The 26,465-nt window shown below is 41.4% G+C and overlaps 1 protein-coding gene across 3 annotated transcripts; it reads right to left on the bottom strand.

The window, feature by feature from the left end:
- Window positions 1-4,559: 4,559 nt before the first annotated feature.
- Window positions 4,560-18,145, bottom strand: LOC107380423 (GTPase IMAP family member 9). 3 transcript variants are annotated; one of them, XM_015951664.3, is made up of 4 exons: window positions 18,089-18,145; window positions 17,734-17,843; window positions 11,953-16,903; window positions 4,560-5,996 (listed from the first exon to the last, which is right to left on the bottom strand). In XM_015951664.3, exons 3-4 carry the CDS (start codon window positions 12,017-12,019, stop codon window positions 5,014-5,016), a joined length of 1,050 nt encoding a protein of 349 aa, XP_015807150.2. In that variant the 5' UTR covers window positions 12,020-16,903; window positions 17,734-17,843; window positions 18,089-18,145; the 3' UTR covers window positions 4,560-5,013. The 3 variants fall into 3 exon arrangements, with proteins under 3 accessions (XP_015807150.2, XP_015807151.2, XP_070399617.1); XM_015951665.2 differs by having other exon boundaries at window positions 17,956-18,089; XM_070543516.1 differs by lacking the exon at window positions 4,560-5,996 and having other exon boundaries at window positions 15,673-16,903; window positions 17,956-18,089.
- Window positions 18,146-26,465: the final 8,320 nt, after the last annotated feature.

Genomic DNA, 26,465 nt, shown 5'->3' with positions numbered 1-26,465 from the left:
ACGCCTCCTAACCGCTTTTACGTTCCGGCCGTGTGTCGACAGGAGGCCTTGAGGTGGGGGCATAGTTCACGGCTCGCGGGACACCAAGGCCAGGCTCGTACCTTCCAGTTCCTCCGCCGGGCCCTGTGGTGGCCCTCTATGAGAAAGGACGTGCGTGAATACACCGCTGCATGTGACACTTGCGCCCGGTCTAAGTCCACCACCCAACCTGGAGCCGGGGAATTGCAACCGCTCCCTGTGCCTAAAAGGCCGTGGTCGCACATAGGTGTGGACTTTGTCACGGGGCTTCCCGTTGCCGACCACCTGGACACCATCCTCACCATCACCGACCGCTTTTCGAAGGCTGTGCATTTAGTGGCTATGGCAGGGCTCCCCACGGCTAAGAAGACGGCGGAGCTCCTCCTCGATCATGTGGTGAGGCTCCACGGATTCCCCCAGGACGTGGTGTCTGACAGAGGGCCTCAGTTCATCTCACGTTTCTGGAAGGCTTTCTGTCGGTTGGTGGGCGCTTCTGCCAGTCTGTCGTCAGGCTATCATCCCCAGACTAATGGTCAGATGGAGAGAGCAAACCAGCAGCTTGGGCGTTACTTACGCTGCTTCGCCTCGTCTCAACCGTCCACCTGGCCTCGTTACCTCCTATGGGCGGAGCTCTCTCACAACCTCCAGACGTCCTCCGCCACGGGTCTATCGCCCTTCGAGACCTGCTACGGATACCAGCCCCCTCTTTTTGACCATCAGGTGCCGGAGGTGGAGGTTCCGGCGGCTCAGGATATGGTCCGCCGCTGCCATCTCGCTTGGATCAGGGCTCGCGCCGCCATCACCCGGGCTAATACGGAGTACTCCCGACAACACTGCCGCTGCCACCGGCCCGGCCCTGTGTTCCAGCCTGGTGACCGGGTTTGGCTCTCTACCGCAAACCTCCGGTTTCCGGCTGGTTCCAGGAAGCTGTCGCCTCGCTTTTTGGGGCCCTTCCCAGTCCGAGATGTCCTCGGTCCGGTCGCTTACCGGCTGCGCCTCCCTTCCACTCTTAAGGTGCACCCGGTATTCCACGTCTCACAGCTCAAGCCGGTGGTGTCTTCTCCTCTCCATCCGCCTCCGGCCCGGGTGCTGACGCCCCGAGATGTCGATGGGGACCCCGTCTACACCGTCCGCAAGATTCTGGACGCCCGCCGCCGGGGCCGTGGATGGCAGTATTTGGTGGACTGGCAGGGTTACGGTCCGGAGGAACGTAGCTGGGAGCCTGCCCGCTCGTTTCTGGATCCTTCCCTGTTGGCTGATTTCTGGTCTCGTCGCCCTGGGCCTTCTGGAGCCGTCCCTCGCGGGGGGGGTCCTGTCATGAACTCCTCCTCTTAACCTCCTCTGCGGGCCGGGCTGGCGCTGCACTCCAGTTCCCAGCATGCCTGTCACCGACGCTTCCCGGTGACGTCATCCCGCTGAGCCTATTTAAGGACCTGTCACAGCGGAGCCGGCACTCAGTCATCATCTAACGATAGACGCCAAGCCATTCTAAGACCTAAGACACTAACTCTACAAACCATACGGGAAGAGAACTTCCCACGCTGCCACATATCAGTCTCCATCCACCACTCTCTCCGCGCCTGGGTCTCATAACCACTCCAGCTCAGCCCACCGAACCTGACAGATTTGGTGCTATATAAATAAACTTGAATTGAACTGAATTAAATTGAATTTTCTCCTGTATGTCAATTTTCAGCTAATACACTTTGGAAATCACTTCATACACACCTTATGGTATGAGTGTCTACCCTGGGACTGGCAGATTGGGGTTCAGATCTTGTCAAGTCATACCAAAGACCAGACTGACCGAAGACCCAATGCCTCCCTGCTTGACACTCGGCTTTAAGGGGTTGGATTGGGGGTTAAACCACCAAATAGTTCCCGGGCGCAGCCACTGCTCCCCACGGGGATAGGTCAAATGCAGAGATGTAATTTCACCATGTGTGATGATGACTAATGGAACTTGACTTAATTGGTGCTAGCAGACTATTAAAGTGCAAGTGGCTCTATGAAAACCATTAAAGTCATTAAATATCCAATTTAATTTAAAGACCAAAGAGTCTGTTTTGTGCTAACACAACATTGGTTTAACTTTTGAATTTCTGGGCCTTTAAAGCCTGAGTGGGTTTATGGGTCAATGCATCACATGGTTTACAAAAATAACCAATTGAAAGAAAGACTTCTTCTGAAACTAGTCAGGTAATGAACCCAAAGTGAGTGAAAATGCAACCAAAGTCCAGTGTAAGATGATCAGAAGAACCATCTCACTACCTAAAAAGAAGAGCAATACACTTTACATTCATGCCAGGTCAGTCCTGAGTTACATCAAAATGAATGGATTGACTCTTGTGTTGTTTTCAAAATCAATCAAAATCAAAGACACGTTATTAATCCCAGAGGGAAATTAGAGTTTGATCCTCATATCTGTATTATTTACTAATACTCTGCCAAGTAAAAGCTTCAGTGTGTTATAACTTTCAATTTCTTACCTGTGCTGGCATTAGTGATAACTCCATTGTCCGTGGATCAATGGTTCCGCCCTTAGTTTGTGCAGGAATTGTGTTTGATCACAAAAGAACTGCGTTGACCAGATGTTAAAAAAAATAGAGGAAAAAAGGGGTCTTCAAAGCTTCCTCGCTGTGTTGTTGAGAGGTTGTGAATCACAGTGACACAATTTGTGTTTTGCAGGCTTCGTGAAGGAGGTTATCCACTCAGCGTATCTCCCTCCCTCTCTGTGGGTGGGTGTGTTGGAGGGCAGAGGTGAACTGCCATGTGAATAATGTCAGACCTGCATTTATTCATGTTGGGAGATAAAAAATGAAAGTGGATGTGACTATTTCACCTATGTGACCCTTTCTTTCCACTTTACGTTGTTGGAATCATTTGTGAGAAGCAGATACTTTAAATAATTGGAATGGAACATATATATATATATATATATATATATATATATATATATATATATATATATATATATATACCTATACATGTATATGTACATATACATATATATACACACAAATATATATGTATATTTATATTTAAATATATATATAAATATATATGTATATATACACACATATACATATATTTGTGTGTATATATATATATATATATGTCTATATGTATATGTATGTGTATATGCATATACATATAGACATATATATACACACAAATATATATATATATATATATATATATATATATATTTATATTTAAATATATATATATATATATAAATATATATGTATATATATATATATATATATATATATATATACATATACATATATTTGTGTGCATATATATGTCTATATGTATATGTATGTGTATATACATATACATATATAGACATATATATACACACAAATATATATATATTTATATTTAAATATATATATATATATATATGTATATGTATATATATACACACATATACATATATTTGTGTATATATATGTATATATGTATATGTATGTGTATATACATATACACATACAAGTATAGGTGTATATGTGTGTGTGTGTGTGTGTGTGTGTGTGTGTGTGTGTGTGTGTGTGTGTGTGTGTGTGTGTGTGTGTGTGTGTGTGTGTGTGTGTGTGTGTGTGTGTGTGTGTGTGTGAGGAAAAAGCCTCGATTTGTGGGTCCATTTCCTGCACCATTCTACCTTCACTCAAAATCTAGACATCTAGATATGTGAATTCATCCACTTCAGGCATAGCCTTACTTCCAATCCAAAGGGAGCATCCCATTGTTTTGCAGTCTGGGACTATGGCCTCAGATTTGGAAGGACTAGAATTTTGTTCCAGCTGCTTCCTACTTGTTTGTGAATTTTCCTAGTGCATGCTAAAGGTCATGGCTTGAAGACACCAAAAACCCATAGCAGCTACAAAAAGCAAAGAGAAGATGTCAAGATTCTCAAACCAGACATCTTCCCCTCCATGACTATGTAGTTGTATTGTGATCCGGTGCATGAACACCACATACAGGATTCAGGACTAGGGGTAGCCCCAGTGGAAGCCAACACCTACTGGGATCAAATTTGACATAAAGCCAAGAATACGGTCACAGCTCTTGCTTTGGTTGCACAGGAACTTGCTATCCCCCTTTTTTGTGGCACTATAGTACCCCACTGGACCTAACCTAACTAATGTGACACTTTCAGAAACTCCACAAAGGTAAATATGAGATAACGGGAGGAAAATGAGGGTGATATGGGGTCATAAGGCCCTTTGAGCTGCATTAACTTTCTGAAAAGTGCCTTATAAATAAAATTTGGTTTGATTTGAAAGATTTGGTCCACTGTTCCACAATGTTGATGAAAGCCGCAGTGCTCTAATTCAGTTTCTAATCCAAATATATAAATATTTTTTATTCTTTGTATTTATCTGGTGTATACTGACATCAAAACAAATTAAACTGATTCATTTTTTATTTGTGAGTGTCACCTGAGAAGCTTTTTCTATTCAAGAATCTGATAAGTTCATTTTTCTTTGATTTAAATTATTTGGATCAGCATTTGATGTAAATTAGGTCACCACTTCAAGTCACTTCATTGTTTTAATACATGCTATAAAGCTTTCTTCACATTGTGCTAAGAGCAGTAACAGTGAACCAGAAAGTAAAGTAGGGCATGACACCAAAATGATGAACTGGGAGGAGACTGATGAGTAAAATTCTGCTCTTAGTCACTGCGTCAACTAAACCAGTTGGTCAGCTTTACTGCTGCTTCGTTAAAAACAGTGATGGCTGTCAAAGAAATGTGCACTGCTAGCAGAACCAAGGCTACATGAGACGGGGCATCTGTGGAAGAGCTACACAGAAGAAATATTATAAAACAGCTGAAATGACACAAACAAGGATAAACATGACGAAAGCGGTCCAGCAATCAAGCTGGCTACTTTACACAAAAATGCTTTAGTGTATTGTTGTTTTTCTTTCATTGATTTTATGTATCTTGTATTTCCATGAGACATAAAGTGGCCTGGGGATAGTTTATTGTACAGAACATTTATTTTTCAAAGCTTTTGCTGCAGACGGTGCCAAGAGTCCCACCGTAGCCCCAATGAGTCCACCTGCCACTGCTGCTACACCCATGAAAATCGGACCAGCAGCAGCTGCTGCAGCAGCACCGATAGCAACACCCACTTCTGCTGCGGTCGCAACCAAACCAGTCTCAAGAAACTTGTTTTTCTTCTCCGCCTTTTCTCTGGATCTCATCATATACTCTTCGTTGAGCTTTTGGATGTGCTCCTGCAGCAGCTCTTCCTTCACCTTGGCCTTCAGTTCTTCTTCCTCTCTGCGTTTCTCCTCAGCAGTGGCTTGTAAGTTCCTCATTGCTTCCTCTTGGATTGCTTTCTCAGCCTCCTGGAACATTGAATTTGTGTAAAATGTTCCTCCGTTATCACTGATCATGCTTTTTATCTTTGACAGCAGCTGACTCACTTGACTGTTATTATTGTTGTTATTTTCAGACGTATTTGTGAGGACGTGATACCTCCAGCTACATTGTTGAATCAAATAGCTGAGCTTTCCACTTCTGCTAAAATATTCTTCAATCATTTTGCCCTTCAGCTGGTCGCCGTGAGTGAACAACACCATTGAGTACTTTGTAGCTTTCTCCCCGAACACCTGAGCCAAGAGATCAACAGTCTTCTGCTCCTCCTCTGTGAATCTGCCCGGCTTTACCACAATCAGAAAAACGTGGGGGCCAGGAGCCGAGAGGGAGATGCACTCTTTCAGCTTTCTGATGACCTCAGACTCTTTGTACTTTGTATCATAAATGCCTGGAGTGTCGATCACAGCAACTCTACATCCATCCACCTTTCCTCTGGCTTTTCTACACTCAGATGTCACAGATGTGGGAGAGAGGGTAGACCTGAACACAACTTGATTAAGGATGGTGTTTCCAGAAGCACTTTTCCCATTTCCCGTTTTTCCTATCAGGACGATTCGGATTTCTTCAAGTGGATTAAAATCTGCATGAGAAACAGGAAAATTAATTTACTTTTTTATTTATTTTATTTGTGCTGTTGAAAGTGCAAAAATAACTTGTGGATAAAGTGACGAAGAGACATAAGCACACTGTAGCAAGATCATTAAATAAGAGGCAGTGTAAAAGCAAATAAAATACAGATAATGTTTATGTTTATGTTTATGTATTTAGCAGACGCTTTTGTCCAAAGCGACTTACAAGTGATAATCGGCATGTTGCCCTTGAGGCTAACAACAACAATAACAACAACAACTTGACATCAATCATGGAGAGGAGGAAACAAGGAGTGGACAGTAGAGAGCGGGGACGGGTGCAGGGAGGGTGCTAGTTAAGAAGATTCTCTCTGAAGAGCAGGGTCTTCAGGAGTTTCTTGAAAATTGAAAAGGAAGCCCCATTTGAAGAGGTCTCACAGTACAGGCTGGAAGACCAGTTAGAAGGGCATTGCAGTAATCGAGGCGGGAGATGACAGTAGATTGCACCAGGAGCTGGGTGGCATGTTGTGTTAGGTATGGTCTGATCTTTTGTATGTTATACAGCGCAAAGCGGCATGAACGAGCAACAGAGGCAACAGTTTTGCTGGGATGACAAGTAGTTCAGTTTTAGAGAGGTTGAGTTGGAGATGGTGGGATTTCATCCATTTTGATATGTCAGAGAGACAGTTTGATATTCGTGCAGAGACAGTGTGGTCGTCCGGTGGAAATGACAGATAGAGCTGGGTGTCGTCTGCATAGCAGTGGTAGGAGAAGCCATGTGATCGAATGATCTCACCCAGTGAGGTGGTGTATATGGCAAAGAGAAGAGTTCCTAGTACAGAGCCCTGGGGGACTCCTGTGGCAAGATGGTGCACGGTAGAGGATTGTCCAAGCCAATATACACTGAATGATTGTCCTGCAAGGTACGATTCAAACTAGGCGTGTGCTTTCTCTGTGATGCCCATGCTAGAGAGTGTGGACAAAAGGAAGCCATGGTTGACAGTGTCAAATGCAGCCGATAAGTCGAGCAGGATAAGCGCTGAGGATTTGGCAGTTACCCTAGCTTCTTTTAAGGATTCATTCACTGCTAACAGAGCAGTTTCAGTGGAGTGGCCCTTTTTGAACCCAGATTGGTAAGGGTCAAGCAGACTGTTTTGTGAGAGGTATTCTGTGATCTGCTTGAAAGCCACCTTTTCAATGATTTTGGACAGAAAAGGGAGGAGAGAGGTAGGTTGGTAGTTCTCCACATGATTTGGAGGAAGAGATGGGTTTTTTAGCAGCGGTTTAACCTGAGCATGCTTGATAGAGGTGGGAAATGTACCGGATGTCAGTGAAGCGTTGATCACATGTGTGACAGCTGCAGCTACTGTAGGAGCAACAGCTTGGAGCAGCTTAGTTGGAATGGGGTCAAGTGGGCATGTAGTAGGGCGGCTGCACGTGAGAAGCTTGGACACACAGTTCTCAGTGAGAAGGGAAAAAGAGGAAAAGGAAGCAGCAGGGCCTGAGATGGTTGGTCTAGAAGAAGTTTGTGGTAGCGAATGTTCAGGAGTGGCCAGTTGAGTAAACTGCTTATAGCTGCCACTTTGTCAGTGAAGAATGAGGCAAAGGTGTCAGCTGATAGATTGTTGGTAGGAGGTGGAGATGGAGGGTTGAGCAGTGTTTTGAATGTTGAAAATGGTTTCTGAGAGTCAGTAGAGCTGAGAATTTTGCCAGTGTAGAAAGCTTTCTTTGCATCAGTGATGCTGGCAGAGAATGAGGGCAGTAATTCATGAAATTTCAATTGATCACCAGGATCTTTTGTTTTGCGCCATTTCTGTTCCGCAGCTCTAAGATTGGTGCGTAGAGACCAGAGGGTATCATTTAGCCAAGGGTGCGACTGAGAGGATCTAGCAGGTCTAGTGGCTAAAGATCACAAGTTGTTAAGACAAGAGCAGAGTGTGGAGCAGAGTGACTCGGTGGCTTAATTCACTTCATAAGCAGAGAATGTGCTGGCAAATGGAAGAGTGGAGGCAACAAGGGATGAGAAGTGATTGGGTGCCAGATTGCGGAGGTTGCAGCAGAATGAGACCATTGGGGAGGAAGCAGTGGACCTCCCTTGTAGAGTTGTGCTGAAATGGATGAAGTAACGATCAGAAAGATGCAGCGGTGTGACAGAGATTGTGTCTATGGCACAGTTTCTGGTGAAAATAAGGTCAAGTGCTTATCCAGCTTTGTAGGTTGGTGGACTTTGTACTAGTTTTAGATCAAATCATTAGTGACAGGAAGCCTGATGAGCTGGGATTGTCCAGGTGAATATTCATGTCTCCAAGGACCATTGTGGGACAGTCGTGCTCAGGAATGGAGGAGAGCAGGGTGTCGAGTTCATCAAGAAAGTCCACGAGTTGACCTGGTTGGCGCTATATGACAACCAAAAAGAATTTTTTCGGTACAGTTACCTGGATGGCATGGTCTTCAAAGGAGTTGTATTTAGTGATGGGTAGCAACTGACTCTATATCCATTTGTTGGAAATTAACATGCCCGTTCCACCACCTCGGCCAGATGCATGAGAAGTGTGGGAGAAAGTGTGGTTAACTGAGAGAGCAGATGGGGTAGCATTGTCACATGGTTTGATCCAGGTCTCAGTGAGAGCCAGTGCATCAAGTGACAGGTGGTTTGCATATGCGGTAATGAAGTCTGCTTTGTTTACAGCCGATTGGCAGTTCCACAGTCCCATAGACAGGTGGGTGTCTTCGGGGGGAGTTGATTTTAGTGAGCGGAGGTTTTGAAGGTTGTGAAGGCAGTTTGCTGTGTGTGACCTTCCTCTGAAGCCAGTGATCACAGGTATAGGATAATGGCACATTTTGCTAGGTGTTGATGGGGCAGCGTCTGGGTCGAGTTTGTTTGCGCTGTGTACCTGCTCTGTGGACACGCGCAGGTAGACACGTATGTCTTTACCCGGGAGTGTCTTCACATCGGAGGGGCTGAGACACAAGGGCTGACGCTTCAGTTATGCCACCAAACTCATGCTGTGCTACTAGTTGGAAACAGGTGTTCATGCAGCAGCTGATTGCAATCGTTGAGACCTAGATCACCTGATGAGTGTTTTCAGGGAGGGGAGAAACAGCTCGTTCACAGCCCCTGATTGCACTTATTGTTTTCACTTGGCCCAAACCGGAGCTACTAGACAACAGGATAACCCACAGATGAGTTTCCTTCTCTTTTCCCAATGGAAGATAGTGCAAAGCAAAAGTTAAAGAAGACAAAAACAAGCACTAACAGACACTCAAAGCCCTTCGGGGCAGATTCAAGTCTGATAATAAGATAATAAAAAAGGCCAATCATTTAAAAATAGAAGCAAGACATACGAATAAAACAAATACAGTTGTGCTGATAAGTTTACACACCCAGGTGAAAGTGTTTGGCCAGTTCTCAAAGATTATAAATGAAAAACAAAACCATTTTCCTCTATGGTCAGTGATGCGTTTATCGTGAAAAAAATGAGTCCTTTCAAATCACCATAACAAAAGAAATACCTAAATGACCCTGTCAATGTGTTTGCAAAATGGCCAAAAATTTAAAAGATAAAAATCCACCAGGGTATGTAAACATATTGGGACAGCTATTTAACGACAGGTCATAAAATTGGAAAGAAAAGGAAACCGATCATCAATCCATCAACTTTGTATGTGATGCGTTTCATTGTGACTTCTGACAGTTTTCTTTGTAATTAGTATACTACATAAAATACGGTAGTCATTTTTCACAATAATCGGGAATAAATTCTAATATTATTCCTAAATCACTTTGATTTGCATGACTTTTTAACTTTACTCAAAATGTTGTGGGAGCAAATAAATTGTTTTAATGTATAATTATTTTCTTCTTACCACTAATCTCTGTAAATATCCATCGAAATGTTATTTTGAATTAAATGATGCCGACTTGTTCGCTTCGTAACGTATAACCATATAAATCAGATCTAAAATACATGGAAGTGGGTTTAAGCTGGGACGTAATTTTGGGGGGGACGGGTGGGACATGTCCCCCCCACTTTTTCAAAAGGCAGTTTTGGTCCCCTGCACTTTTTTCCGTCCAAAAACAATGTTACGCTCCATTAAATGGATTTGGTTGAGCACTAGGACCGAAACGGAAACCGGTTTACTATTAGACCCGCCCAAAAGCTAATCTATTGGCTCTGCTGATACTTGCTAACGTATTATTGGCTGTTGCTGCTGTCACTCAAGTTGTAAACAGTCAGAACGTGCTCACGTTGTTTTGCTAGTTTGGAGCCGCTAGGGAACACCGGTACTGAGTCACATCGTCAACTAGACGCTGTGTAATATCAGAGCTCAGCTCAGCTTCCACTACATAACATTTGAATAAGTGTTCATTTGTGAGTCTTTGGTAGTTAGGCACAGCCAGGAGGAAGCATGTCAAGAAAACGAAAAGTGGATATAAGAGACTTCTTTCAAAGTCAAAACGTAAGTTGGAACATGTGACAGACCTGCATTAAGCTCAGACTCACCTCCTCCTTCACACACATACTCAAAACTAACTTTTACAAACTCATCTCCTCCACATAACTGACTCCTCAGACACAATTTATTCGTATTATTATAATTATTATTTTTTTTATTATTACTATTATCATCATAATTATTATTACTACTAGTAGTAGTAGTAGAAGTGTAACTTCAAAACTTTTATCATTTAACTTTATTGTAAACTTATCTATTGCAATGTATATTTTCACATTAAAAAGCTCTGAAAAATGAACAGTATCATCATCGTCAACAGATTTTTTAAGCTTAATGTCAAAGATGTACACTTTTCATTAGATTTATCTTATTTTTTCCATTTATTTTTTGTGTGTTGAAATGCAACAACTGTTTAAACACTTTTAAGGGAAAAAAACATTTAATATGTTTTTATACACTCAAATGTTAGGGTGATGATCATGTGTAAAACATTAGTTCAGCATGTCCTCTAACACAGCAAATGAACAAACGGCCAGATCTCAGGAGGACCGTTTATGTATAAATAATTTTTATACTTTTGACTAGGCCTGGGAAAGTAACACATTTTGCTGGACGATATTTTGTCCAACAAATTGTTGATGATAAACGATATCATTGTCAACATTATCTAGACCAAAATAACCACTAATATAATGTTAATATATCATAATAATGCAAGTACACCCTTTAAAATTCAACAAATAAACCTTCATTTAACATTGAAATGTCCAGAACCAGAACTTCTAAATGAATAAAAATAACAAACAAAAATTAAATAAAAAAGGAATCTCACTCCCTGTTAGAAAATGTTGCACCAAAAACAATAAAAAAAGACCCAAAACAATAAATACAATGACCTATCCATTGTCAACAGCCAAAACTGCACTTCAATAATGATAATAAATAAAAATAATAATACAGTTGTACATTTTTTAACTTTGATATATATATATATATATATATATATAGAGGATGGAAAAATTATTGAGATGGGCACATGACGTGTCAAGGGGTCTTTACATAACACCCCCCACCCCAAATCCGCACAAGCCTGCTGTGTCCCCCCCACTTCTGAAATCAAAATTTCGTCCCTGGGTTTAAGTCTCTGGGCAACACCATATTAGATGCCATGTTTCCTTCTACAGGAGCCCGTGAGGACAATATTCATTTACTAATTTGTAACAAACAGTTACACATCTTTCGTCATTCATAAATATTGTTTTAAACATTTACTTCTTCACTCATTACCAGCGATGAAAGGGAGTCTGGTGTGATTGTCATTTTGCTGGAGGTTGAACGATCTGATAAAGAATATGTTTGTCCCCAGGGATTTTTTACCTTAATGGCCATCCGTTGTTAAGGTCTTACTCGAATTTTAAAGATGAAAGTAAAAAATTTTAAAATAGCACAGCGTCAATAAAAGTAGTAGATTAGCTGGTTAAATGAAACACTAGAGTAGTTAAATAATACCTGTGTTTGGGGGTGTTGTAACGACCACTCGAGCGTCACCAGTCGGCCTCAGCGTGCCATCAGCCATCGCTTCATCTATCAGATGTTCATGTCTGAATCACACAAACTGCTTTGATTCTCTCTGGAGATGGCAGCATTTATATAATCAACGTGTTGTCAGAAAACGCAGCTCAAGCTCGGTTTCATTGTCAGAGTTCAGGTTTGACCACATTTCATAGCGTGCTTTTCTCACCAGACTTCCATAAAGGAGGAGGCGGTATGAGGAAGTGACTACATTTGACCGTAAATATCGGGGGTATAATTACAGTTTTTTAGTTCCTCCCACTGTGACAGTTTGCCACAGACACTTTTCTTTTTAAAACCAAAACATATTTTTTTCTTTTTTTAAATGGGCTTTAACTTAAAACACTACAGTGACGTTGAGAATAACTTTATTGTGTGAGGGAACAGCTGCTCTGTCAGTAAGTTGTTTTTGTGGTGTAACCTGGTGTGATGTCAAGGAACTTCTGGGCCAAATCATGACTGATGGCAGCCCGCTGTTTATGATCAATGGATTTTATTCCTGCTCTTGATGACTGACCACAATATAGATGTGGTTCTGGGGAGTTCCCTGTCAACGTTTCATTCCTGGAGGCACTAAGCTATCAATTTTTGCCTTCCGGCATGGTTCATCATGCTGGAAAAAGTGTTGTTTAACCCTCCCACTGTCCTAATGGGTGTGACCCCGCGAGGAAAGTCACCCATAAAGACAGTGGGAGGGTTAAAGGAGCGGTTCACAGAAAAAACGTTTTTTTAATGATAATTTCAGATCATAATCACTCATTTTGAGTTTTCATACAGGCTGAACATGAAAATAGTATCTTACACCTATCTCCTGCACAAGCTTCTGGTAGAAAATAGACAGTGGGGTTTTTTTTTTAAATGAATTTATTTTTTTATTTTTTTGTAACCTTGGCCAGATCTGTGCTTTTCCACAATTCTGTCTCTGAGCTCCCCGGGTAGTTCCTTTGACCTCATGATTCTCATTTGCTCTGACATGCATTGTGAGCTGTAACGTCTTATATAGACAGGCGTGTGGCTTTCCTAATCAACTCCAATCAGTATAATCAAATACAGCTGGACTCCAGTGAAGGTGTAGGACCATCTCAAGGACGATCAGAAGAAATGGAAAACGCCTGATTTAAATATGAGTGTCACAGCAAAGGGTTTGAATACTTAGGACCTTGTGATGTTTCAGTTTGTCTTTTTTAGTAAATCTGCAGACATTGTTACATTTCTGTGTTTTTCTGTCAACACGGTGTGCTGTGTGAACATTAATGAGGAAAAAATGAATTTAATTGATTTTAGCAAATGACTGCAATATACCTGAGTGAAAAATTGACGGGGGTCTGAATACTTTCTGTACCCACTGTACTTAGTGTCTTTCCTTTTCATACTTATTTGCTGTCTTGGTTACTCTTGTACTGTTGCCATCTATCCTGAGCTGTAGTAATGAACAAATCTCCCTGCTGTGGGATCAATAAAGTCCTATCTTTTCTTTTTCACTGTCTTAAAAAATTTTGTTTCGCTTTCTATTTCAGACGGCTTCCGATCAGTGGTGTCTGTTTTCCTGTTGCTGAAAAGTGTTAGAATGTTGTTGAGTGTGTTTTGAAGAAAGCTTTGTGATGCACTCACACCACACCGCACCAACCAGTCAACCATTAGGTTCTGTGACGACAGAGATTGGGCTTTTCAGTCACAGATTTCCAGTATCTGAACAATAAAAATGTTGCCGGAGATGCTTCAGTAGTGGTCTTTGTTTTCAGCAGTACTACGAAATTCAGCATTGAAGTTTCTGTGGAGACTTCAGAACAGAACTTCAGATTAAATTTAGTATTTACAGGTAAGTAAAGTATATATTTAACTGAAATTGTGGACAAAAAGGTAAACAGTAGTTTTCACATCTGATGAGATGTGGGGGGCTGAGGGACTTTCAGCAAATCGGTGCATCTCTTTAGTGTGCAATGTCTTCACATTAGTCTGTCGTACAAGGACCTGTTGTTGTTGTTGTTGTTGTTTTTAAGTTTTGCAGCATACAGTTTACAGTCTCTGATTAGCATTAGCATGAATTCAGTTCTGAGCTTTGAGTCATAATGACACTGAAACTATAAATATGGGTTATAAGTATTTAATTTTTATGCAGCTTTAATCTGTGAGAGTCCCTCTACATCAGAAACACAAAACACGATTTTAACGGTGTGTGAAGTGAACATTTTCTTGATTGGAATCGAACACAAAGGACCTATTGGAATAGTGTAAAGCATGAAAATAGCCTCCTGCAGAGATCAAATGTGACTGGAGCAAAATAGTGCACCAACTGGAGTCTTGTATCCTATGGACTCAAACAGAGCTCTAATTTAGCTACATTCATTCTTTCTTTGATAGGAAAAGTACCGCAAAATGGCAACATCTATAAATCCATTTTGATTTTCTCTTAAGAACATCTGTAGCTCATTGTCCTATTTACAGACATCTGGCTTGCCCCCCAGCCTCCAGGGGTTTCCAGCAGCAGCCTCATGTTGTTATTATAAGCTGCTGTGACTTCTTCCTCATGTGGGCAACATACAGGGGACATTAAAAAGCTCCTCTACAAATGTCTGCATACTTCATTTATGAGGCAACATATAAGTTTGAGCAAAATGTCCATCATCATCAGTAAAAGTCCTCATTATCTGGCGTTTAATGGATTATAATGACCTAAATAGCTAATTTAATAAAAGCGGCCTCCATTATTTAAATATTGCCTTTAGGGCAAGTGTGTCCAAAGTGCGGCCCAGGGGCCATTTGCGGCCCTCAGAGTGATTTTACGAGGCCCTCACTAGGGTTTTTAGAATTGTGGAGATAAGTCTATCCAGGAGGTTGTGGACATGAATTCATATATTTTAATATTTTATGTTCAAATGTTTACTAATATATATTTTAGGTCTTTTTTGAGCAGAACAAATGAAAAATATGAAATAAGGTTTGCATTCTTACATTTTGTTTAATTTTTGTGGCCCTTGATGAGTTTTAACTTCATGATTTTGGCCCACGGGATGCGCAGTGGCGCAGTGGTTAGAGCTGTTGCCTTGCAGCAAGAAGGTCCTGGGTTCGCTTCCCAGCCTGGGAAGTTTGCATGTTCTCCCTGTGCATGCGTGGGTTCTCTCCTCCCACAGTCCTAAAACATGACCGTTAGGTTAACTGGTCTGTCTAAATTGTCCTTAGGTGTGTGTGTGTGTGTGTTGCCCTGCGATGGACTGGCTCTCTGTCCAGGGTGTACCCCGCCTGATTGCCCGTTGACCGCTGCAACCCTACGTGGACAAAGCGGGTTCAGACAATGGATGGATGGATTTTGGCCCACATCTTGAAAAGTTTAGACATCCCTTCTTTAGGGCAATATGCAATAACACTAATAAAGCTGCATGAGCACATTTTTACACTAAACGGGTGCTCAAAATTACTTGTAAATGTCATTATCTTTATTTGAAACCAGAAACCTCCTGCTTTGTGCAGGTTGGTTGCTTTCATTTCTGATTATGTTGGTTTTTGAGCAGAAAAGTGTTATTATATTATTAAAGCTGATTGTTAAGTGAGAGAAGGTTCCTGAATAGTCTAGTAAAGTCTTAAAGTGACTGCGGAGTAGGATCAGTAGCAGGAGTCGATTTGGGTTCAAATGGAACCAAAGAAATAAAACAGACACTATGCAGTTGATGACTTCTATTCAGAACAAGCGATCAGAAAGCAAGCACATAGAGTCAGACAAGATGAAAAACTTGTTCAGTTCAAGTTGGACCATAAATCAGGTTGTAATTAGATTACATTAGCCTAATTTAAATTACAGAACTACAGTAACTCTGTGGTCACAAACTACCTTTAATTCAGGTTTGAATACAGTCAGAATCTGACTTTATATTCCACAAACAAAATACAAGAAGATTAGAATATGTCAAGACCACATTTATTCCTGTGGGATGAACTTTAAATATTAAGGAAAATGTATTTAAAGCATGAAGCTTGTTTTCTTCCTGCTGGATTCAGGGATGCTCAAGCTTGTTCAGCCTGATCAGTTTTAGCGTAGGCTGCTCCTCCCCCACCTCTGCTTTGACTTTGGTCACCATATCTTGCTTTCTTTGTTTTGAGGTTGCTGCTGCTACTACCACTGCTGCTGCTTCTGCTGCTGCTTCTGCTGCTACTACCACTGCTGCTGCTGCTGCCACCTCTCAACTTCTTGTCACTCAGACTGCTGCCGCTGTTGCTTCTCTGCAGACTTCCTTGTCCTCTGCTATCTCCATGTTTGTTGCCTTTTCCACTTCCTCCAGGTACAGCATCATTATTGACACAAATGTCTGATACTCTCCCCTGGACAGAGCAACTGTGACACACAAATTCACCATTCCTTGGTTTGTAACAGCGATACACTTTATCGAGGCCGCCCAGAGCCCTCCCAAGCTCAACAAGTATATTTTCCAAATCCTTTCTGGGAACAACCGGAAGATTTCTGGGACTATCATAGACTGTTTTGAACACAAAAGCAGAGTCATGCCACTGCTTTACTTTACTTTCTATCAAGTCAACTATATTGTACATTGATTCCATTACACACCTGCTACATGGTGAGAGGGTTGAGTAGAGTAGAAGGAAGTTTTCTGAATTTGTCAGGCTTTCTAAATTTGACAGAACTTGATATTCTGCATGAATATCTCTGTCCAGGGCTTTGGCTACTATAAGGTCTTTGCTCGTGTACACCTGATCCCTTGCAAGTACGTGTAAAACAGGCTCAGACTCAACCTGCACATTGCTGCCTCTGTACATGCCACTATTTTGACCTGCGTTGGACTTTGCCTTAACATAAGGGTTGTTCTTCAGGATTTGTTGCACGTCTCCTTCCAGTGGGATGCCTGCTGCCAGACTAAACTGGCCAGTAACTCTGTATCTGCAAACATTAGAAAATAAAAAATTATGACACAAACCAGTTTTATACTTAAATGATCCATGGGCAGGGCCATTCAGGGTAGCAGTAGCTCAGGAGGTAGAACGGGTTGTCTGGCAATCAGAGGGTTGCAGGATTGATCCCTGCTCCCTGCAGGGAATTCTGCTGTTGTGTCCTTAGGCAAGACACTTCACCCTACTTGCCTGCTGGTGCTGGTTGGAGGAACAATTCACTCTATAGCAAAAAGCACTTCAGAGTCCTCTGCCTCAGAGAGGTGCTATACAAGTGGAAACTTTCCAAACAGACCCAGCTCTTCAGAGAGCATCTCATCCTTTAGCATCTATTCTTCACTTCTCTTTCTTTGTGCACGTCCCTTCCATGTTTGCTCTCTTCTTCTTCACTGTCACCTCCGACAAAGCATGACTAGTCATCCTTCTTTGTTACTTTTCATATCATCAATAATGTTGGAGCTTCATTTTGGAGTTGATTTAGATAAAAGAATCTAAAAACATCAAAACAGTGTGTGTTTCGGCTGTTGTAATAAATAAAATATTTGTGTCTACTTTGCTGACTGCACATTGAAGCCATCCTCAGTAATAAGATCACATGAACTTTAACTATCTTTAATTTAAAATCTCAGATGAGCATCTGCATGATTAGGTTATATATTTAATGACAGAATCATCTCTTAGAGCATCAGCAGATGGAGTCTTTTTAAATCTTTGTCAGCAGTTGTGTTAACGTAAATGTTCTGTAGTGGACAAGAGAAACGTATATATTAAAAATCTCACCTGTGATAAAAGTAAATATTATAAAATGCACACAGAACTTACTCATTTGTGAGGTCTTTAACCACCTTGGTCAGCCAGTTCACATCGACAGCAGATAGACAGGTTCCAGCTGACAGCAGGACCACCAGCACTATCCAGGTCAGGGCACCCATCTGTTCAATTCAGAGAGTTGTATACATTATTGTTAGTCTCACAATTAGTTTAAAAAAATGGTTTTCCAGGACCAAAAGCGTTAACAGCAAAAACACCAGAGCAATTCTGTACCTAAAGGGTGACAGATGTTACTGCGACCGGCCTGACTTATACTTTAACAGCTCTGCAATAAAGTTTATAAAAGAACAGAAACCAAAGACAACAAATTGAATTCAGACTGAATTGCTCTGCTGCAACTGTTCACCTGTTCAGGTTAAGGAAAGTCTTTGAGTGTGAAGAATGGATCTCAGGTAAGGAAGCTATGAAACGGGTGAAGGACGAAGTATTTATAGCAATTCCAGTGATCAAAAATAAGGAAGAAAGAAAGCAAAGATCTTATCAACGCTTCACTGACAAACATCTCCATATCAAGTAAAACTTGCCAAACAGTTGCTTATTTCACAATTTAAATGACAATGTTAGAACTTTTTGCCTCCCACCAAACTGAAAAAACACTGATCAACACTAAACTAAGCACACATACCCTGCACAACAGCCTTTAAAAATTTTAACATGTTTTATTTTGTCAGTTTGAAGCTAACTATGGAGTTGTATACATTATTCTTAGTCTCACAATTAGTTAACAAAAGGTATTCCAGGACTTAAAGCATTAACCACAAACACATGGGTCCAAAATGGAGTTCAGTGTTACAGCATGAACCTACATACACTGGAGGAAAAGATCTACCCATTGATGGGGAGGCCATTTTCACGTGTGTATGGTCAGGGGACACACAATATCAACTATAAAAACATTCTGCAGACAAAATTTAAAGGGGACATATTATGCTTATTATGCATATTGTGCTGAACTCACTTTTGCATCCTTTGTTTGTGGCCACTTGGGTCTCTATCTCTATAAACACACAAAAAACATCTGTTTTCTGTCCGTAGTTAGTTATTGGGAATTATGTAACTACAAAAACCCAATTCCAAAAGTCCCCATTTGTGACATCACCAGTGTTGGGAACATTACTTTAAAAAAGTAATTAGTTATAGTTACTGATTACTTTGTCAAAAAAGTAACCCAGTTACTCTCCAAGTTACAAGATTATAAAAGTAACTCATTATCAAGAGAAATAACTACTATTACTTTTTTTTTCATTAAAGAATGCAAGAAAATGGGTTCCCTTCAGGACGTCCCGCTGTTACGCCGAGAAGGGCGTGGCTGCAGACTCACGCCTGCAGCAGTGAATCTGCAGGTCTGCAGCTGTAGACTATTCATCATGTCTTCTTCGTTCTTCACAGGCTGTGATGTGCTTGGATGAAAACATCTGCCTCATTAGCTCCCAATCAGCTAGTGACGGCTTCAACACACTGCGCTGCTGAATTAGTAACGCACGCATTTCCTCATCAGTAATGGAAACTGCGTTATGATAAAAGAAGATGGTAATTAGTTGGATTACTCTTTACTGAAAAAACTGTTATTTTGAGTAACGCTGTTATTTTAAACAGCATTATTCCCATCACTGGACATCACACATGAAGAAATAAGAATATAACCACCACTATTGTGCAAGATCCACTCCTGGATATCGGAGCTTATAAGCCTATAGCAGCTGTGGGGTATGGGTGGACGTTGCCAGCTCAAACTAGATTTCCTAAAAAGCTCTTCCACTGAGAACCTTTTTTTTTTACTCTTTAATTTAGAAAAAGATCAATCTCTAAGTTTAACAAGCAGGTTGAATATGAAAATTGCCTCCACTTATTTTCTGCATTAGCTAAAAGTTCACTAATAATAATAATTATTGGCTCAGTGGCCTAGTGGTATGAGTGTCCACCCTGAGACTGGGAGAAACATGTGGGTTCACATCCACAGTTGGACCAAAGACTCTTAAAAATGGAACCCAGTGCCTTCCTGCTTGACAATCCTTTGTTCGGGGGGTTAAACCACCAAAAAGTTCAGTCATGTCGGCAGCTCACCACTCCCCAGACGATGGATCAAATGTGGGGAACAAGTTTCACCAGGGTGTGACGAGCAATGGAACTTAAAATTTTACACTCAAGTGTTTGTTTGCTCAGCAATTGTGTTCCAAGTGCTCATCAGAACTAAAAAATAAGGCATCAGTTGGCTCATCCTGGAATGAAGACTGGCCCAGCAGGTCAGTGGTTCTGTCACCAGAAAAGACGACAAGTCTATCTTCCAAAAGCTCTTGCAGACCAGACCCAGCTTCCTACCCTACTGCTCTATCTTTATGATTCTCTCCTGTTTATTCATATAGCACAGTCAGAACCCAACAATTAAACCATGCTGTGCAAAAGTAAAATTAATATATAACAGCAATAGGAACGAATGAAATATCACCACAGAGTTAAAATAATAAAGAAACACAAAAGTAATGAAACTCAAAAAGGTAAAAAGATAAGAAGAGAGTAAATCTAACATCACACTGCATCAAAGGTCATTGAAAATAGTCAATTTCAAAAGAGATTTAAAAACAGGAAGCAGGGAAACCTTTCTGATAAGCAAATGTTCTCTTTACGTTCTCCTTTCTATACTTGCACAACAGTTCCTCACTGTCCTTCATGTCCCCCCTGACAGAGCATAACCAGCAGTCTTCCTTCTTGTTAGCTTTGATATTATCTGTATTGTTACATCCCCAATTGTAGGTTACTTTGGACCAAAGCATCTGCACAAATGCATGAATCTAAAGGAAGAATGATCAGCTCCTAAGAATGGACAAAAGGCACAAACAGCATTAGGTTTGGCAAAAAATGACCAATTTTACCAATTTGGGGTTAACTAGAGTGATGCAAAGGCCCCAGTGTGCTTTGTTGAGTAGAATAAATTCTATAAGCAAGAAATAAAGTGATATTAGGGCAGATTTTATATTTCAGAGGCAAAAAGATGCTGTACTCACTTTTTGCTAAAACCAAAATGCTCTGATGGATGATCTGATGTGTTTGCAGCACTGTAGCTAGCTGCTGATAGCTCCTGCTTTAGCTCACTGATCTTATTTAACACTGATGATTAAAATAGATGTATTGAATTTTGGTGTATTTTGTAAAAAAAAGATTACATTAGCAGTAGCTCAGGAGGTAGAGTGGGTTGTCCTGCAATTGAAAGTTTGTAGGTTTAATCCCAGCTCCTGCCAGAGAGCTCTGCTGTTGTGTCCTTGGGCAAGACACCTAACCTTCGCCTGGTGGTGGTCGGAGGGACCGGTGGTGCCAGTGTGTGTCAGGCCTCTGATTTTATTCAAAACAACAACCAGTGGCTAATATTTGGTACTTGTAAGTGCTCTGATGTGGGTTATCTTCTGCTGCTTTACTCCATTGTTTCTGTTGTTTCATGTTGTATTTGTGTGTGCTGCTCATGCTGGGTTACTGTAGGGCTTCGCTGATGTTTCAGAATATAACCTGTACAAGAAAGCTGGAGACATTTGGATTACATGGTTCAAAATATAACCCATCATAAAATAAAACATTGTTTTTGTTATGGTGTAGGGGGAATTATCCCAGGTTAATCCTACGTTCATCATTAATGCTTCTTGTTTGAATGATGTTAAGCATTCAAACTATTGTTTTCCTGTTTCTCTTTATAGTTTATTATTAATCTGCTTACATACATTTTTTGGCATTTAACTCCTTCAACAATTCTTCAGCTATTTACACAATTTTGGTATCAAAACGTTCAGGGGTCTCATTTATCAAATATTGCGTAGAATCCTTACTAAAACCGTACTTAAGCTCAGCAAAAAAAAAAATGTACTTACGCCAAGTAGGTTTGTGATCTATCAAACATGGAGTACGCACAGCTGCACGCAATTTCCGCTTCATAAATCGGAGACTAACGAGAATATTTCTCAGCTGCAGTTTAGTCACATCCCGCCCTCACCACGCCCACTTATTGCCATAAATAGTCACGGCAAAGTGCCTTGTGGCTCTCATGCATATACATAAGCCGGCTGTTGCAGCACTCCGCCAATGACAATGGCGACCGTAGATCAAGGCAGATCAAGGAAGCACAATTTCATAAGCAGAAGTTGATGTACCTGTGGGTGAGGTGGAGAAATGAAAGGAAGCACTTTTGCAAAACAAATAAGAGAAAATCCACGGATTGGCACAACGTTGCTGAAGCTGTCAATGTTGTGAATTCTTCAGAGAGATCTGTGGCGGATATAAAAAATGGTCCAATCAGGGTTTGATCCCCAGACTCCCAGGTGAAATTCACATGCGCTAACCAGTCAGCCAAACAGAGATCTCCCCTGTACAAGTAGCCAGGGCACATGATCAATCGAGTCACAGTGACAGGACACACACTGTCACAGATGCATGACATTCTGTCTCAATCTGTCCCATCTGTATTCTGCGCTTCAGGCTTTGTGTGCGTGAGTGTGCACACATGTGTGTGTACGTGCATGTGTGTGCGTGTGGGGTGTCTTGTTCTGTGTGAAAACGAAGCCAAGTGATAATACTGCAGGATTTCATAATTTTATCCTTCTCAGCAGCAGCACTTCAGGTGCTCTCCATGTCCAAAATGTGCGTCAGCTAGGTCCTTAGTCAACTTAAAATAGCGCACATTTTTCCGCTAAGTTTTCTTTCATTAATCCCAAAGTTTGCATGGAAAGTTGCTTATGCAGTTTTCCGACACCATTTTGTGCGTAGGCAAGCTTGATAAATGAGGCCCCAGCTCTTTAGTAGAATGACTTCTGGTATCAAAATATTTAATACTTTTTGAGATATTCAGCTTTTTCTGCGATTTTTGGTCTCGTTAGAATACATGGGAAATCCTTCAAATCCTCAGATTTTTCACAAAATCCTTTGAGCTCTTTGAACTTTAACAAGTTTGGCATACTTTAACCTATAGACTTAATTCAAGCATTAAAACGGTCACAAGACTTTCAGCTATTTCTGTATGACTCCGCTTGTTGATATCTTCTACAGTTTGTCAACAATCGCAGTTTATGTTTTAGGTACATTTTAGAAACGTTCAGAAATTTCTCCTCCTCCTACAATGGAAAAGTATAGGGGTGCCGACCCGACTTTGCTCCACTTCAGGCACTCTCCTGGGAGAACTGTAGGTCCTATCAAAATGAAACTTGCACCGGATGAGAGCTGATGAATATACCTCAGTTTTGAGGTATAAATTGTGAAGTTACTTAAAAAATTGTGGTGGTCGTGTTCATTTCTTAGAGAATGTTAGAGATAGTGTTTCTGTCTCCCCCAAGCCCCCACAGTGCGGGTGAAAAATTGAAGAAAACGCGGAAATGAAATAAATTGCAGTTCCACCCTCATCCGCTGGGGGCTGGTGTCAGAAGCGAGCAAATCCTCATTAACTCCCATGTTAAAAATACCAATTTCACAGCAGAAATAAACATGTTTACAGCCTGGTTCCAAAACATGTTTTTTTGTTTAAATGATCTAGTTTACACTCATGACAACTCTGAGGGGGGTGAATTTTTTCTCACTCTTCTGTTTAAGTGTATTAAAAGCCTAAAATTCTGTATAATTAATGAACATCCGACACACGTGACCGCCGCCTCAGACCCACGTGACCACAGAGCTAGCTCCGGGGAAAGGCCTCAGTCTGAAAACTGTTCAGTCATTTTCAGTCTCTCAAACTTAGACCATTAGTTGTAACATTTGTGTATTCGTTTTTGGATATTTTTGTGCAATTGTTGGACAAAATGACTTGCTGTGGCATTAATTTCACCAATAGAGCATCCAAGGAGTCTCCACTTCATTGTTTTCGGTAAGTAAAATTATATTTATGTATTTTAGGTCACTGCCGAGCTGAGCTTAGATTTTAACATGTACTGTTTAACCATGAAATTTAAATGTAATAGGGTAAAACCCAGTGCATTTAACATAATGCTGCACTTTAGAAAATGGGTTGAAAAATAACATGTTGGTGGAGCTGGTTTCCGACTATCGGCTTGTGGAGCTCTCGGGAGACCGATGTTTAACACCTGGTTCTCCCCTCCCCGCAGCTCGGCGCATCTCTGTCTGATCGCGGCTTCTGTCTGCTGTGTGGGCTTCCGGCTTGTGGAGCTCTGGGATGGAAACCTTTCCACCTGGTTCTCCCCAGCGGCAGCTCTGCACATCTCAGATCGCAGCGGCGCTTGTCTGCTGTGCGGCTGCCGGCTTGTGGAGCTCTCGGGAGATCTCTGTGTTCCATCCGGTTTTACCCAGCGGTCAGCCCAGCGTATCTCTGACTCAGAAGCTCTGGTGTTGTGCACAGTTAACTCCGGTTGTAGCTAGGTTGCTACCTCCGTTAGCTTAGCTCCCACCTCTGCGGTAGCTTTGGGTTAGCTTCAGGATAGCTTGTAGCTAGTTCGACTGGGTGTCGTCAGTTGATCCCAGCCTTACAGCCCCACACTCAGCTCCACCTCTCTTCCGTTTTGTGGAATTGTCTGGGCTTGACGGAACCTGTGACACGGTCAAAATGGCGGTGGTGGCCACCTCCCATTTTTCTTCAAAAACGTGTTATTGGAGCCTATGGAAACTCATTGTCCAATATTTATATGTCAATGGTCTCCTCACTGTACAAGTCATGTGATCTTGAGTGAAGGCCAAGATTCTTTAAAAATGTAACATCATAGAGAGAGTTGTCTCATACGACCACATCTTTCGTAGTACATTTTTGATTTTATCAAAAAGAGTAGTTTTTTTTTTGTTGGCTTCAAAGCGATGTCTTTGGTTTTTCTGTAGATGTTACGGTTTTTGTGCTACGAGCCTCAAAAGGAGGGACCCAAATTTTGTCTCACTGACTTCCATTCTAAAGAAACAGAGATTTTCTCCTCCATTCCGCTTCAGACAGCTAAATGTTCTCGTCATAGCTTCTAGACAATCCTAGGTAGGCACACAAAAATTCACACAGATGACCACCAAAGCCTTCCGCCGCACACGCTTTTTGAATTTTTCAAATTGGTGCAGTACAATTTAAATGGCGATGCTCTCTTCCAGACCTAAAAACTGAAATCTGAGGCCTAGTCCACACGTAGCCGGGTTTTTTGAAAACGAATATCCGCCCCTCCAAAAACTTGCATCCACACCACCGCGTTTTAAAAACAAACTCTGTCCACACGTACCCAGTTAAATACGTTGTTAAGGACATGCCAGACCCGTAGGCGGCAGTACTTCCCCCGGTCTTAACCTCGTCCTTCGTCTGTGGTCTTCCGCAAGGAGCAGTAATTCCTCTTGCAAAAACAAACAAGCAGAAAGCGCTTGGACAATTGATGGATCGGGTAGTGACAGAGCGCAGCTCTGAAGGCTTCCGTGATGCCGGCTAGTGTAAACACAGGTCGCACACGTGATGTCAGCATTTTTTTTGTCGCGGAAAGTGACGTTGCGGACCTTAAAACTCCGGTTTTGTCTGTCCACACGCAGACACCCAAAACGGAGAAAACGCAGATCTTCACTTTGGCCGGAGTTTTTAAAAAGATCCGTTTTCGTGTGAAAAAACTCCATTTTCGTGTGGATGACAGGCCAAAACGTAGAAAAATATCTACGTTTTGGCAGATCCCCGGCTACGTGTGGACAGGGCCTGAGGGAGCAGACGAATGTAACCACATGCAGTTCGGTCGTTAACTGTCGATGTAAGCAATTAAGAGATCAAAGGAAGTCTTTGTTTGTCTGCTTATCTTTCTGTGCATGTGTGTGTGTGTGTGTGTGTGTGTGTGTGTGTGTGTGTGTGTGTGTGTGTGTGTGTGTGTGTGTGTGTGTGTGTGTGTGTGTGTGTGTGTGTGTGTGTGTGGCGAATTAAACTTGTCATTTGTTTTAGGGACAACAGAGCAAAGAAGCGTTTTCATTAAGCTTAGAGGTAAAGAGTGAAGCTGTCTACACACAACCACAGTAGTTCTGCGTTCTGCTGTGAAAAGTAGTTTTACATTCAGGGATTTACACAGCTGACCTGTTTTAATGAAGTAAAAATTGTTTGTGTGAATAATGTTATTTTTATCTTCTCATGTGGATAAATGTAAACATGTGTTTATTGTCTTTTTGTCACCTGTGGTCTCTGATTTTCTCTGTTTAGGGCTGCAGGTGTCCAGGGTCAGGAGAGGCTTTACCTGGTGGTCCTCCTGGGAGAAAGGCCTTCTACTGTTATCATGTTAAAGTTATTTAGCTGTTTGATATTTTAACACGTTTATTAAAGCAAATACTAACTGATAACTCTTTCTGGTCTTTGATTTTATCACCAGTTTTATTATTACATATGTTTTTGAACATGTTACATGAACAGAAAACGAAAAGGTGGTAAGGAGACAAGATTATTTATAATGTGTTTCAATTATTTACATATCAAAACATATATGGACCAGTTATGTACGGTTAAAGCAGGATTAACCTGAGTGACTCTTCCTGGATCATTTATTTAACATTCATGTGGACATTGAAAATGCAGCCTTTAGTAATTTCTTAGACTCAATTGGTTTAACCCAAAGAATACATAGCTCCACCCACTCCTACCATCATACATTAGACCTTGTGCTGACTCATGGCATAGAGTGTGAGGAAATAATGATATTTCCACATAATCCAGTCCTCTTGGACCACTTTTTGATAACCTTTGAGTTTTTCATTACTGAGTTCTGGAGACGTGAATGTAAATGTCACTATAGTTGGTCTCTAACTGACAACGC

This window comes from Nothobranchius furzeri, chromosome 13, assembly GCF_043380555.1.
Source record: "Nothobranchius furzeri strain GRZ-AD chromosome 13, NfurGRZ-RIMD1, whole genome shotgun sequence".
NCBI lineage: Eukaryota > Metazoa > Chordata > Actinopteri > Cyprinodontiformes > Nothobranchiidae > Nothobranchius > Nothobranchius furzeri.
The sequence above is the reverse complement of the archived record's forward strand: the minus strand, read 5'-3'. Positions and strand labels throughout refer to the sequence as shown.

What these genes read in the sequence shown, in the direction of transcription:
- LOC107380423 (XM_015951664.3), bottom strand. Translation starts at nt 12,019, where the DNA reads ATGGCTGATGGCACGCTGAGGCCGACTGGTGACGCTCGAGTGGTCGTT. An exon ending in TACAACACCCCCAAACACAG is followed by an intron (nt 5,997 to 11,952) that starts GTATTATTTAAC and finishes TTTCTCATGCAG; the next exon opens with ATTTTAATCCACTTGAAGAA.